General features: G+C 47.1%; 2 protein-coding genes across 2 annotated transcripts in view; one reads left to right on the top strand and one right to left on the bottom strand.

Moving 5' to 3' along the window:
• ppfia4 (PTPRF interacting protein alpha 4) overlaps nt 1–9,865 on the top strand; it is a 108,799-nt gene extending 98,934 nt beyond the window's left edge. The window contains 13 exon segments of the mRNA XM_070445825.1: nt 61–192; nt 285–366; nt 632–713; nt 904–1,098; nt 1,100–1,105; nt 1,525–1,587; nt 4,064–4,090; nt 4,311–4,486; nt 4,671–4,768; nt 5,527–5,702; nt 7,169–7,237; nt 7,428–7,614; nt 8,129–9,865. Coding sequence (XP_070301926.1) covers nt 61–192; nt 285–366; nt 632–713; nt 904–1,098; nt 1,100–1,105; nt 1,525–1,587; nt 4,064–4,090; nt 4,311–4,486; nt 4,671–4,768; nt 5,527–5,702; nt 7,169–7,237; nt 7,428–7,614; nt 8,129–8,178 — 1,343 coding nt within the window. The 3' untranslated portion in view covers nt 8,179–9,865.
• An 83-nt stretch (nt 9,866–9,948) lies between these two features.
• On the bottom strand, nt 9,949–13,246 carry myog (myogenin). Its single transcript, XM_023996490.2, has 3 exons — nt 12,522–13,246; nt 11,064–11,163; nt 9,949–10,973 (listed from the first exon to the last, which is right to left on the bottom strand). Exons 1-3 carry the CDS (start codon nt 13,059–13,061, stop codon nt 10,849–10,851), a joined length of 765 nt encoding a protein of 254 aa, XP_023852258.1. The 5' UTR covers nt 13,062–13,246; the 3' UTR covers nt 9,949–10,848.
• Nucleotides 13,247–13,434: the final 188 nt, after the last annotated feature.

Below are 13,434 nucleotides of genomic sequence, written 5' to 3' on the forward strand. Positions count from 1 at the left end.
ATACTTTGTGTCTCCCTCTCTCCCTCACTCACTCTCTCACTCTTTTTCTCTCTCTCTACAGGGGTAAAGCGAAGAAGGGCATCAAGTCATCTATAGGTCGTCTGTTTGGGAAGAGCAAGGAGAAGGGCAGGATGGAGGGAGGAGGGACACTGGGGAGGGAGGGACAGCCTCTGCCTGCCCTGATGCCGGGAGGTAACGCAGCTGGACCTGTGTCTCCTGTAAGCTACTGTATGTACAGGTATGTGTGAGTGATGCTATGTCTGTTGTGTTGTGTGTCTCAGTAGACTTTGAGATGAGCATCGGAGACACCATGACTCTGGGCAAGCTGGGCACACAAGCAGAGAGAGACCGCAGGATGAAGAAAAAGTAAGACCTTTACCTATCACTCACACACACACACTCTCTTTCTCTTTCTGTCTAAATGCAAGGTCAATTGGTGGTGTCTCTGTCAGTTGAATTGTGAATACATTTTGGAAGCTGTGAAACCCTGGCCTCACTGTTCCATAGTGGAATAAAACATTCATGTGCTCCAGAGGCCATGCCAACATTAGTTGTTTACTCTCCTTTCTCTTTCTCTCTCTTTCACTCCCTCTTTCTCCCCGTTTCTATCTCTCCCCTGTCTCTGTGTCAGACATGAGCTGCTAGAGGAGGCCAGGAGGAGAGGACTTCCCTTCGCTCAGTGGGATGGACCAACTGTGGTCTCCTGGCTAGAGGTATAACCTCTAACCCCTGACCCCTAACCTCCACCACAACCTTACTCTATCCGTAGCCCTTCAGATTCCCCTAAACCCTACCCTACCTTAACGTTGTCCTACCATATAATCACCAGGAGGGTTATGCTGTGTGAGATGATGATGTTGGTGGTGGTGATGATGAAGATGATGCTCTCTCTCACCAATGTAGCTGTGGGTGGGTATGCCTGCCTGGTATGTGGCAGCATGTCGTGCCAACGTGAAGAGCGGTGCCATCATGTCGGCCCTGTCTGACACAGAGATCCAGAGGGAGATTGGCATCAGTAACCCCCTGCACCGCCTCAAACTGAGACTGGCCATCCAGGAGATGGTGTCCCTAACCAGCCCCTCTGCCCCGCTCACCTCTTAGAACGGTACACACACACACACACACCACACACACACACACACACACACACACACACACACACACACCACACACACACAACACACACACCACACACACACACACACACACACACACACACACACACACACACAGCCTCTCTGTACCGCTCATGGAACATACACACACACACACTGCCCATCACCTGTCACTTCACTGACCCTGTAATGATAGTGCTTTTGGATTTGACAGTACTCTTCACTCTGTCCACTGTGCTGCATGGGGTGGAACGGGAAACCTACTCTCTCAACAGTGTGCCAGATACTGCCTGCCTGACACACTCCCTCTCACTACAGACACTGTATGCGTGTGTGCGTGCTCTTCTTTGTTGTCTGTCTGTAATTATGTGTGTGTGCGTGCTCGTGCGTGCTCTCCCTCTCTGCACAGTCCTCCGGAAATGTGTGGTTAACCCATGAAGAGATGGAGAACCTGGCTTCCTCCACTAAAGCGGTCAGTGCCATCTGTGTGACCCCCTCCCCACCACACACACACCACACACACCACACACATCACACACCCACACACCCTCTGCCCCGCTGTGCTACACATATGCCTGCTTCCGCAAACGCTCATCCCCAGCCTCCTACAACTACAACGCATGCTGCCTGCTTGTTTGTGCCTGGGTTAGCATGTCTTTGGTGTACCATATTAGGCTCTGTTTTTTTGATGGGTTATTGTGTGTAGATTTATGCTGGTTGTCTGTTAGGTTGTGTTGGGTGTGTTGGGATGAATTATGTCTCAGCATTCTGGTGTTAAAGTTGATCCATCTCTCCATATGGCTTTCCTGGGTTCAGTACCTGGTCGGTTACATTGGTGCATGGGACTCAGATCACTCCAAAAATGTAAATCAAATGTTATTTGTCAACAGATGTAGACCTTACAGTGAAATGCTTACTTACAAGCCCTTAAGCAACAATGCAGTTTTAAGAAAATACCTAAAAGAAAGTAAGGGATAAGACTAACACATAATTAAAGAGCAGCAGTAAATAACAATAGCGGTGCTATATACAGGGGGTACCGGTACAGAGTCAATGTGTCAATGTGCAGAGGCACCAGTGTCGAGGTAATTGAGGTAATTATGTTGCCATACCAGGCAGTGATGCAACCCGTCAGGATGCTCTCGATGGTGCAGCTGTAAAACCTTTTCAGGATCTGAGGACCCATGCCAAATCTTTTCAGTCTCCTGAGGGGGAATAGGTTTTGTTGTGCCCTCTTCACAACTGTCTTGGTGTGCTTGGACCATGTTAGTTTGTTGGTGATGTCGACGCCAAGGAACTTGAATCTCTAAACCTGCTCCACTACAGCCCCGTCGATAAAAAAGGGGGCGTGCTCGGTCCTCCTTTTCCTGTAGTCCACAATCATCTCCTTTGTCTTGATCATGTTGAGGGAGAGGTTGTTGTCCTGACACCACCTGGCCAGGTCTCTGACCTCCTCCCTATAGGCCGTCTCATCATTGTCAGTGATCAGGCTTACCACTGTTGTGTCATCAGCAAACTTAATGATGGTATTGGAGTCGTGCCTGGCCGTGCAGTTATGAGTGAACAGGGAGTACAGGAGGGGACTGAGCAAGCACCCCTGAGGGGCCCCCATGTTGAGGATCAGCGTGGGGGATGTGTTGTTACCTACCCTTACCACCTGGGGGCAGCCCGTCAGGAAGTCCAGGATCCAGTTGCAGAGGGAGGTGTTTGGTCCCAGGGTACTTAGCTTATTGATGAGCTTTGAGGTCACTATGGTGTTGAACACTGAGCTGTAGTCAATGAATAGCATTCTCACATAGGTGTTCCTTCTGTCCAGGTGGGAAAGGGCAGTGTGGAGTGCAATAGAGATTGCCTCATCTGTGGATCTGTTGGGGCGGTATGCAAATTGTAGTGGGTCTAGGGTTTCTGGGATAATGGTGTTGATGTGAGCCATGACCAGCCTTTCAAAGCATTTCATTACTACAGACGTGAGTGCTACGGGTTGGTAGTCATTTAGGCAGGTTACCTTAGTGTTATTGGGCACAGGGACTATGGCAGTCTGCTTGAAACATGTTGGTATTACAGACTCAGACAGGGAGAGGTTGAAAATGTCAGTGAAGACACTTGCAAGTTGGTCAGCGCATGCTCGGAGTACACGTCCTGATAATCCATCTGGCCCAGCGGCCTTGTGAATGTTGATCTGTTGAAAGGTCTTACTCACATCGGTTGCGGAGAGCGTGATCACAGTCGTCCGGAACAGCTGATGCTCTCATGCATGTTTCAGTATTACTTGCCTCGAAGCGAGCATAGAAGTTATTTAGCTAATCTGGTAGGCTCATGTCACTGGGCAGCCCTCGGCTGTGCTTCCCTTTGTAGTCTGTAATAGTTTGCAAGCCCTGCCACATCCGACGAGTGTCGGAGCCGGTGTAGTACGATTCGATCTTAGTCCTGTATTGTTGCTTTGCCTGTTTGATCGTTCGTCGGAGGGCATCGCGGGATTTCTTATAAGCTTCTGGGTTAGAGTTCCGCTCCTTGAAAGCGGCAGCTCTACCTTTTAGCTCAGTGCGGATGTTGCCTGTAATCTATGGCTTCTGGTTGGGGTATGTACGTACAGTCACTGTGGGGACAACGTCCTCGATGCACTTATTGATAAAACTAGTGACTGATGTGATGTACTGCGCATTGCCATCAGAAGAATCCAGGAAACATGTTCCAGTCTGTGCTAGCAAAACAGTCCTGTAGTTTAGCATCTGCTTCATCTGACCACTTTTTTATAGACCAAGTCACTGGTGCTTCCTGCTTTAATTTAGCTTGTTAGCAGGAATCAGGAGGATAGAATTATGGTCAGAGTTGCCAAATGGAGGGCGAGGGAGAGCTTTGTAGAGCTCAGTGTGTGATTAGCATTAGCTAACTGTGTGCATGCGTCTAACCCAATCTGTCCTGTCTCTGCCACGCTGTCAATCACTCAGGAGAATGAGGAGGGCAGCTGGGCTCAGGTGAGAACTCCTCCCACTAACACCTGTCGTTGTTATCACAACAATTACCTGAGCCAGGGGGGTTGTCACCATGTCACAGAGAGCACAGTCTCAGATCACACACACACACACATACACACACGTCTACCCTTTTGGTTAATCCACGTACACAGATGAACCTCTCAATTGTATCTAATCTCAGCCAAGCATACTCACTAACTGTGTCCCTCCTGACACACAGACTCTGGCATACGGGGATATGAACCATGAGTGGATAGGTAATGAGTGGCTGCCCAGCCTGGGTCTGCCTCAGTACCGCTCCTACTTCATGGAGTGTCTTGTGGACGCCCGCATGCTGGACCACCTCACCAAGAAAGACCTCCGCACACACCTCAAGATGGTCGACAGCTTCCACAGGTCAGTCACCATGGTAACCAGCCAGCCACCACGGCAACAGCAACCGTTCTCAGGAGCTGCCATGCTACACTTTCAATATCAATATAGGAAAATGGGCATAAAAGTGATGACATATGTATTCAATTTGTGCAGTCAACAATGACATTTTACTACAAAAATTCACAAATAATATTGTGTGTACCAGGGCCAGTCTGCAGTATGGGATTATGTGCTTGAAGAGACTCAATTACGACAGGAAAGACCTGGATCGTCGTAGAGAGGAGAGCATGCACGACATGAAAGGTAAACATCCATACTCATAGACAGATCTCTCATTATAAATGTCATCATGTGAGATCCTGTCTCAGTTGTCTGTAGACACAGCACATTTGACTAATTTAGCAGACACTCTCATCCAGAGCGACTTACATTAGTGAGTACATACATTTTCATACTGGTCCCCCATGAGAATCAAACCTACAACCCTGGAGTTGCAAGCACCATGCACTACCAACTGAGCCACGCGGGATTTAAGAGGGTTGGAGCTCTATGTATGAACAGCTGTGCCTTTTACTGCTATCTCCACACACACACGCACGCACGCACGCACGCACGCACGCACGCACGCACGCGCACACGCGCACACACACACACACACACACACACACACACACACACACACACACACACACACACACACACACACACACACACACACACAGAGCCAGCTAAAGCTTTGCTACCTTATGACCTTCAGCACTGCATATGAACTTGACTCAGCTGTCCTGTCACATCAGAAGCCCCCTCCTCACACACACCGCCTGTTCCTCTCTGAAAAAGCTGGGTGACAGCTGTGCTTATTCAGAACAAAGGGAGTATACCATTGAGAGTACACTATTGGAGTGTGAATACTTCTGATATGATATTCTCTGTCTGTTTATTAGATGCACTGGTCTATATGCTGTGATAGTAATATACCTCTTTCTGTCTCTCTCTGTCTATCCCTCTCCCGTCTCTCTCCTCTCCCCCCTCTTTCCATACCCCCTCCCCCCTCTCTGTAGATGCGTTAGTGTGGACCAATGAGCAGGTAGTGCACTGGGTCCAGAGTATAGGTCTGAAGGACTACAATACCAACCTGATGGAGAGTGGAGTCCACGGGGCTCTCATTGCTCTGGATGAGACCTTCGACTACAGCAGCCTGGCTCTCATACTGCAGATCCCCATGCAGAACACACAGGTACACACAGACACACACCCTTGGTCGAGGGACTAGCGTTGTGTAGGAATGACTAGGGCTGTCACAGTTACCGTGTTACCGCCACACCAGTCACGAGTCATGACCCAGTCAAATTCCCTGTGACCGTTGGCATTCATTTGAGCATTCAAAACTGCTCAAATGAATGCCGCTGATGGGTAGTTTACCAAACATGCCAATGACCCCCGCTAATGGCCTGGTACTCAGTGCTCTATTGTCCATCTAATTACTCTCTAAACACTTCATGGTTAAATGTGAAAATCTGAATGATGAGGACAAATGATGATGAGAATTGGGGCTCCTGTTCGGAAATGGACACGAGAAGCCCCGGAATATGCATAAATACATTTTTTAAACCCATTCTGAAAGGACCTACCAGACAACCGGTCCGATCTGAGTGAGGGAAGCAGCAGAAAAGCCAATTGTTTTGCAACTTTATTAAAACATAGCTGTACAGAAAGGGAGAGAGAGCGAAGCACAGAGCGAGCAGCTGTAGACTATTAGGGAGCGGAGGCCAAGTGTGTGTGTGTTTGTGTGAGTAAGACAATTTTGATAAATTTTGTCATATTATTTCATCCTTCCACAAGATATAGTCCCGAAACAAATCTAGGGTTGCTACCCAAGCCGGCTGGTCATTCGTTCTATTGGTTCGGTTGCCATTCTGGCTGGAAACATTCTTATCCCTTTGCTTGCTAGCTAGCCAACTACGGCTAACTTACAGTCACGCCAAACAGTGAAGAAAAATCAACAACAGTAGTTGCATTTGTTTAAGCTGTTTTCTAGTGACATTTTTTGGGATACATAACAATGAGCTAATGAGGTACGATTTCGCCTGGCATAGAAAATGTGCTCCCTCGTCAGGACACTGTTGTTCAGAGGAGCTAGCCAACAACACAGCTAACACAATAAATTCAAATTGAAGCTGGGAAGACTGCAAACTAGCTACACTTAATTTCGTTTGACCTTTTTTCAATTGACATTTCTTTATATATATCCATAAAAATTATGCCAGGTGATTCATGATTTCGACTGGCTGAGAAACGCTTCCTGCCTCTCTCTCTCGTTCCGACTCTTGACCCCGACATGTTCATTACTATGGGACAGTTGGAGATTGAATTTGAAAATTGAAACAATGTTGCAAATGTCGGAGAGACAGACACTAAGGGTTATACAAATCTCAGCTGTTGTCTAAAAGAAATGTGAGATAATGTCTCAATGCTTTTTATAGGGGAGGTCAAGTTTATAACATGCCTGGCTGGGCTGATGAGACAGTGGATTGCGCAGTCAGATGGAACAGAGTAAATAGGCATTTTAACACCATAGATTTAGCCGGTGGTAACTTGTGGAATAGACGGGATGGAATGCACTTTTAACCAATCAGCATTCAGGATTAGACCCACCCGTTGTATAAATGCTGTATATCTATATGCTGTGTGTGTGTGCGCCAGGCTCGGCAGGTTCTGGAGAGAGAGTTCAACAACGTCCTGGCCCTGGGCACTGACCGCAGACTGGAGGAGGTGAGTAACAAGGAAATAATGGACCCATAAGTGTTTCAGTTTTGCCGTCTTCCTGTGAAATATGGAATCTGTTTCTTTATAACCATTTTGATTGCTTTTACATGGCTGTTTGTTTACTTACTTACTTACGCACTCTCTCTCTCTCTCTCTCTCTCTCTCTCTCTCTCTCTCTCTCTCTCTCTCTCTGTAGAGTGGGGATGATAAGACGTTCCGCCGCTCTCCATCGTGGCGTAAGCGTTTCCGAGCACGGGAGGGGGGGGGGGGAATGGGCATGATGGCAGGCTCCATGGAAACACTGCCCGCTGGGTTCCGCATGCCCTCCATGTCCATGCCCCCGTCCATGGCCCTGGTGCCCAAGAAACAGCTGCAACCAGAAGGTGTGTGTGTTTGGAAAGGGGTACTGTGAGTTTGTAGTTAAATGAATTGCAGTCGTGTGGATGTGATGTGAGTGTGTTTTGCGATTCACTGATAATGCAAGCCCTAACAATAACAGCCACAAAATGATTTCATCTTAACGCTTGATGTGTGTGAGGGCATTCATGCGTGTGTCTCACTGCACGCTGTCTCCTCTCTGTCCCGCTCGGCCACGCCCACTTCTGCCACACACTGTCTAGCTCCTCCCCCGGCTCCCCAAAGACTCGACCCCTCTGCTGTACGGACGTACTCATGCTAACTCCACTCCACTTACTAACAGGAGCTAACGTTAACAGGTAAGACATCCTAGCAATGCTAACAAATGGCTAGGACCATTAGCCTATTCCTGACTGAGCAATGCTAACAAAGGGATTAGGGAAACCTCATGCTAGTTCCACCCCAGTTACCAACCCTCTCTCTCCCTCTTTCTTTCTCTCCCTCGCTTTCTCCTTCTGTCTTTCTTTGTATCTCTTTCAGTTTATTCCCATGACCTGTATGGACACATGCTTGCGGCCTTTCGAGAGTGACATGCCAAATTTGGGAGAGATCTTTACGTTAAGGGACCTGTATCCAGCGTCACCTCTCACCTTCTCCGTGGGACACGTGCAATACGGAGGTGACCTCTGACTTTTTGACCTTTGAACTCTGAGCGTGCTCATTGGCCACACTCGCTGCTGTAAAGGAGACTCGGCCCAGTCTCTATTCCCAGTAAACCCAGTACCCCCAGTAGCCTTGTTGTTGTGGTGTCGTGCTCCCGCATAGTCCTAATTCCTAATCTGTCGGTTCTAGTCCTAATTCTTTATCTGTGGGTTCTAGTCCTAATTCCTAGTCTGTGGGTTCTAGTCCTAATTCCGAATCTGTCGGTTCTAGTCCTAATTCTTTATCTGTGGGTTCTAGTCCTAATTCCGAATCTGTGGGTTCTAGTCCTAATTCCTACTCTGTGGGTTCTAGTCCTAATTCCTACTCTGTGGGTTCTAGTCCTAATTCCGAATCTGTGAGTTCTAGTCCTAATTCCTACTCTTTGGGTTCTACTCCTAATTCCGAATCTGTGGGTTCTAGACCTAATTCCTAATTTGTGGGTTCTAGTCTAACTCTACTCTAGCTCCTGGGTGTTTTCCACCTACACGTCGTCCCCTCGGTTATGCAAGGTATTAATAATTTATTGTCTCTCTCTGTAAATAAAATGGATGACATATGTTTTTTTATATAAATATATATAAATATATATATTGGAATTATATATGGAGAATATTATAATATCATTGCTGTATGAAACCCAATGCCCTGTATTCGGTGGTGACTGTTCTATTTGTGTGTTGGACCTCTGTGTGTCTTATATGCTGTCAGTGTCTGGAGTTATATGAAGGACTCACTAAGCAGGGGTCTGTTACTCTATGTGATACTACTACTATGATTCTCAGCCACAGGTTCTTGGGTCCAGACCTAAACGGTTCAGTTACCTTTCCTGCCTTTTATCCCCTACTTTCCTTCTCTCTTTTCATATCTCCTTTCCTCCTTCCCCATCTCCTTTCCTCCTGACCTTTCCTATCTCCACTTGTTTCCTTCCTCTATTTGACACTGATGTAGCTACCATGAGTAGAGTAGGTGATCCTGTAGATATGAGAGGATACAGGATGAGCGTGTGTGTAAATGAAAGCAATAGGCTCCAATATTTGAGACTTAAGGGAAACAGCATGTTATGAAAGCCAAACCCTAGACTAACCTCCATGGATGGATTGTGTTGTTTTTCTCTACTTCGTTTCAAATCAAACAGTAAATTGCTGCTAGGCATCAGCCAAACGAAATCCTCACAAACAGGACACCTGACAGAGACAGTGATGATGCCATATATGGACTTTTCCCCTGCCGCCCCCTTCCTGTCCAGTTGCCATGGGGATGTGAAAGTGGCCAATGATGCTGCCTGAGCACTAGCAAGTGTTGTGTGTATGACCTCCTCTCCTCCAATGAGAGAGCTCTATCAGTGAACTAGTGAAGTGTTGGATGGGTGTATTTCTTTTTTATTTTACAGCCAATGTTTTAAAGGTGTCTAAAAGGTGTAATGTGTTACTGTGGCAGCTATGAGTACTGTGTGTGTATTTATTCCAGGTGTGAAATGATGCTGACAAATCAAGATGTTATTATTTGGCTATTTAAAAAAGTGTATTGTAATTCTGACACTATAGACATAAGTAAAGCTGTTTTTTTTCAAGATAAGTGTTGATGTTGTGTGTTCATTTTGAGGTGATGTTTGACATGCAAGTATGTGCGTGCATGTATAGACGTTAACTGCGGCCAAGTACTGAAAATGGTCTTTAATGCAAGTTTAGACAGAAACATCACTTCTTGGGACATCTACAAATACACAACAATCTTTATTATAAAACTCAAAAATAAGTTAGCAAAAAAATAGAAAATAAAATAGCAAAACCACTCTGTAGAAAACGGAACGTATTTACATCACGAGCATTCATTAGCAGTTTAAATTAAGCAGATGCATTGGTCAAACCTGCCATGGTACATATTGGCCCCACAAATAATAAACTCATGTTTTTAAGCATAACACACGCAAACAGAATGCAAGATAGATCAGGGAAAGATTTAGAAAAGGAGGAAACATATATTTTTCTGCATTAAGTCAGGACAGAAAACCATAATTCTCATTGCTCATTTCCAGTGGCTCTCAGTTCTAACTTGAGATCCACACAGGTAACTGGATTTTTGTCCTAAAACATGCATAGATTGATGTCGGTGGGTTCTCAGGTTAGGATCTGACCTGTAACCTACTGGTAGGGAGACGTGGACCACAGGGTTTGTTAGGTAGGGAATAAGGCCTCGGGCCTTGAAGAGGTGTGAGGGCTTTAGGTTAGGGCCAAGAGTTAGTCCTGCTCATATGACCTGACTAGGAAAAACCTCCTGGCCTATGTTGGTGTGTATGGTGCTGTGTGGTGTCCAAGTGCTAGCTTGTACCTAGCTGGGACACACAGGGCCTGTCCTTCTTTCTTCCCTTCATTGAAGTAGTCACTGATCTAACATGCTTGGATAGGTGGAATGTACAGTAGGTTTCCCTGCATAGCTTTCACCTATCCAGTTATATCACATCAGTGACTACCTCCTCATGGAAGGGAGTAAAAAAAAAAAATGGTTTTGTGATGTATTGGACCTGTTAACAGCACACATGTATGGATGCTGCTCTGGGTTTATTTGGGAATGTCCACAGGTACAGGGTAGGCCACCGGAGTCCCCTCTGCTGCTGTGATGCTGTCCACGATGGACGTCAGAGAGCGCAGGTTAGTCTGCTCTGGAGAGTCTGCACTCAGGAGGTCTAGAGAGAGACAGAGAGAGAGCGTCAAAATAGCTAACATTTTCAACAAGTTCAGGGTGCATTGCTGAAATGTAATACAGTGTGTGTTACCCTCGTTGCTGTAGCTCTGGGTACAGTGGTCTGACGTGTTGCTCCACTCTGGGCTGCTACAGCAGGTGCTGCCTGATCCCTGCTCACTCGACGACGACACCTGTTACCATGGAGACAAGGCACAGTCAGTCACCCCGCTTTATATGACTAGACACGCCCCACCCCACACAGACGATGCCAGTGACACACATTATCTCATTCACAAATATACACACACACTACGCTACTCACAACGACAAACACACACTACTATTGATAATCTTTGTCTGGTGTTGCCTGTCTCTTTTTCAATGATTCATCAAACAAATGTGTTTTTTTATTGTCATTTAGCAGACGCTACAGTAGTGAGTGCATACATTTTCATATTCTTTCGTACTGGTCCCCCGTGGGAATCGAACCCACAACCCTGACATTGCAAGCGCCATGCTCTACCAAGTGAAACAAACACACTACGCTACCCACAACTCCACTCACTACACACACAGCTTCATCAATTACTTTATGAATAATTGATTGTACTACTGTGTCATAACACATTATCCATTTCAACTGTTTCTGAAAGCTGGTAGGTTAAGATGAAACTAAATCAAGATTAGGTGAGTGCTGTGTTTGAAGTACTTATGAGGGATAAAAATAATGTATGTAGCATGTCTCTTAAAACAATAGCGCTAGCAGCACTCCCAAGGGAATTCACGCACGTCAGGGTGAAATGTTTCAATATACCTCTAAGTGCTGTTCTGTCTGTGTTGTTAGTGGATGGTTTGATGAGGGCTCTGTCCGCGGTACTTGTCTATGGCAACTGTCAATGAATGTAAGAGCTCTGTTCTGGAACTGTTCTGTTGAAACCTTGTATTCTACGAGAGGCGAACACCATATATCAGAGTTTACTCACCAGACATAGACCTACCCTCCTACCAGATAGCACACATAGACATAGACCTACCCTCCTACCAGACTCACACTAGCACACACAGACATATAAAAGCCTTTACACCTAACACACCCAACCGCCACACATGCTTTACCTAAAGCACTGTTAATACCTGTAGGCCTACATGTACTAAAATAACATTATTTCCTAAATGTTGGGGGCGATTATCCCCATCCATGTCATTTGCATCCGTTTCCAAGTCTCTCTGGTCCCTCTTTCTTCACTCCTCATTCCCTTCATCCCTCTCCAGTCTGCCTCTCCCTCTTTGACGCCTCTCTCTTCTACTGTGTCATTCCTTTTCTCACTTTATTCACATCTTTTCTCTCATTTAGCCTTTTCCTCATATTCTTTCTCTTCTACCTCAACCACTCCCATCCTCATTTATCTCTGTTAACCTCCCTCCCTCCATCCCTCTCTCTTCCCTTCTACCTTGCTCTTTCTCCCAGTCCTCTACTGTAGGTTGGTGTGGTTCTTTCATCCCTCACTCCGTCCATCTCTTCCTCCCTCCATCACTGTCTCCTACTCACCCTGGGTTGGGCAGGTCCGGTGCGGTAGTGTAAGCCCTGTGTTCCCTGGTCGTTCTCCTGCTGGTTGAGGGAGGAGACAAGTGCCTGCAGCCTCTCAATGTACTGGATGGCACTCCTCAGGATCTCCACCTTGGGCAGCCTCTGGTTGGGGTTCATCAGGGTGCTCCTCTTCAGGGCTTCGAATGCCTCGTTCACCTTCTTCAGCCTCCTCTTCTCACGCATTGTGGCCGCTTTCCGTCGGTCCATGGTCACAGTCTTGCGTTTGCACAGCTTGCAGGCCCAAGGTAGGCACTGGCCGGGGCAGTGGGGCTCCGGGTGGGGGGAGAGACCAGAGGGGGTTGCCTTGTCCTCCATACCTCCACCCAACCCTACCCCAACCCCCCCGGATAGACCCCCACAAAGCCCCATCATGGAACCCCCGCGCTCCTGGTAGCCCCCCTGGTCATACCCACCCGGCAGCCGGGACTGGTAGAAGTTGTCCCCCCCTTCGTAGAAGCGTTGGTCGGGGAAGAAGTAGGGGTTGGTCTCGAAAAGCTCCATACTGGTCGACGCTGAAGTTTAGGGGACTAAGACTCTGGTTTGGTTCCTCTGGGCTCTACTGTGTGTGTTCTATAGGGGTGTTAGGTCTGAGTGTGTTGGAGGGAGTGTGTGAGTGAGCCTCTCCCACTTCTGGCCTGGGTTAGTGGAGAGAGGAAGATGTGTGGAGAACAACTGGTGTGGAGCAGCAACTGCAGGTTGGCATTTAAACCCTCTGACTGCTGCAGGATCAGAGGGTTAAATTTAGCACGAGCCCAGAGAAACCTGACACGGCGTTTAGCTGTTGCTGCACATCTAAACTTCACATCTCTGTTGGGCCCTGCTCTCCAGGGCTTCAGGACCGTGTGTATGTGTGTATGTACGTGTGTGTTTGTGT

This window comes from Salvelinus sp. IW2-2015, linkage group LG11 (assembly GCF_002910315.2).
Source record: "Salvelinus sp. IW2-2015 linkage group LG11, ASM291031v2, whole genome shotgun sequence".
NCBI classification, from domain to species: domain Eukaryota; kingdom Metazoa; phylum Chordata; class Actinopteri; order Salmoniformes; family Salmonidae; genus Salvelinus; species Salvelinus sp. IW2-2015.

What these genes read in the sequence shown, in the direction of transcription:
- myog (XM_023996490.2), bottom strand. Translation starts at nt 13,061, where the DNA reads ATGGAGCTTTTCGAGACCAACCCCTACTTCTTCCCCGACCAACGCTTC. An exon ending in CCGGACCTGCCCAACCCAGG is followed by an intron (nt 11,164 to 12,521) that starts GTGAGTAGGAGA and finishes CCATGGTAACAG; the next exon opens with GTGTCGTCGTCGAGTGAGCA. An exon ending in CCAGAGCTACAGCAACGAGG is followed by an intron (nt 10,974 to 11,063) that starts GTAACACACACT and finishes GTCTCTCTCTAG; the next exon opens with ACCTCCTGAGTGCAGACTCT.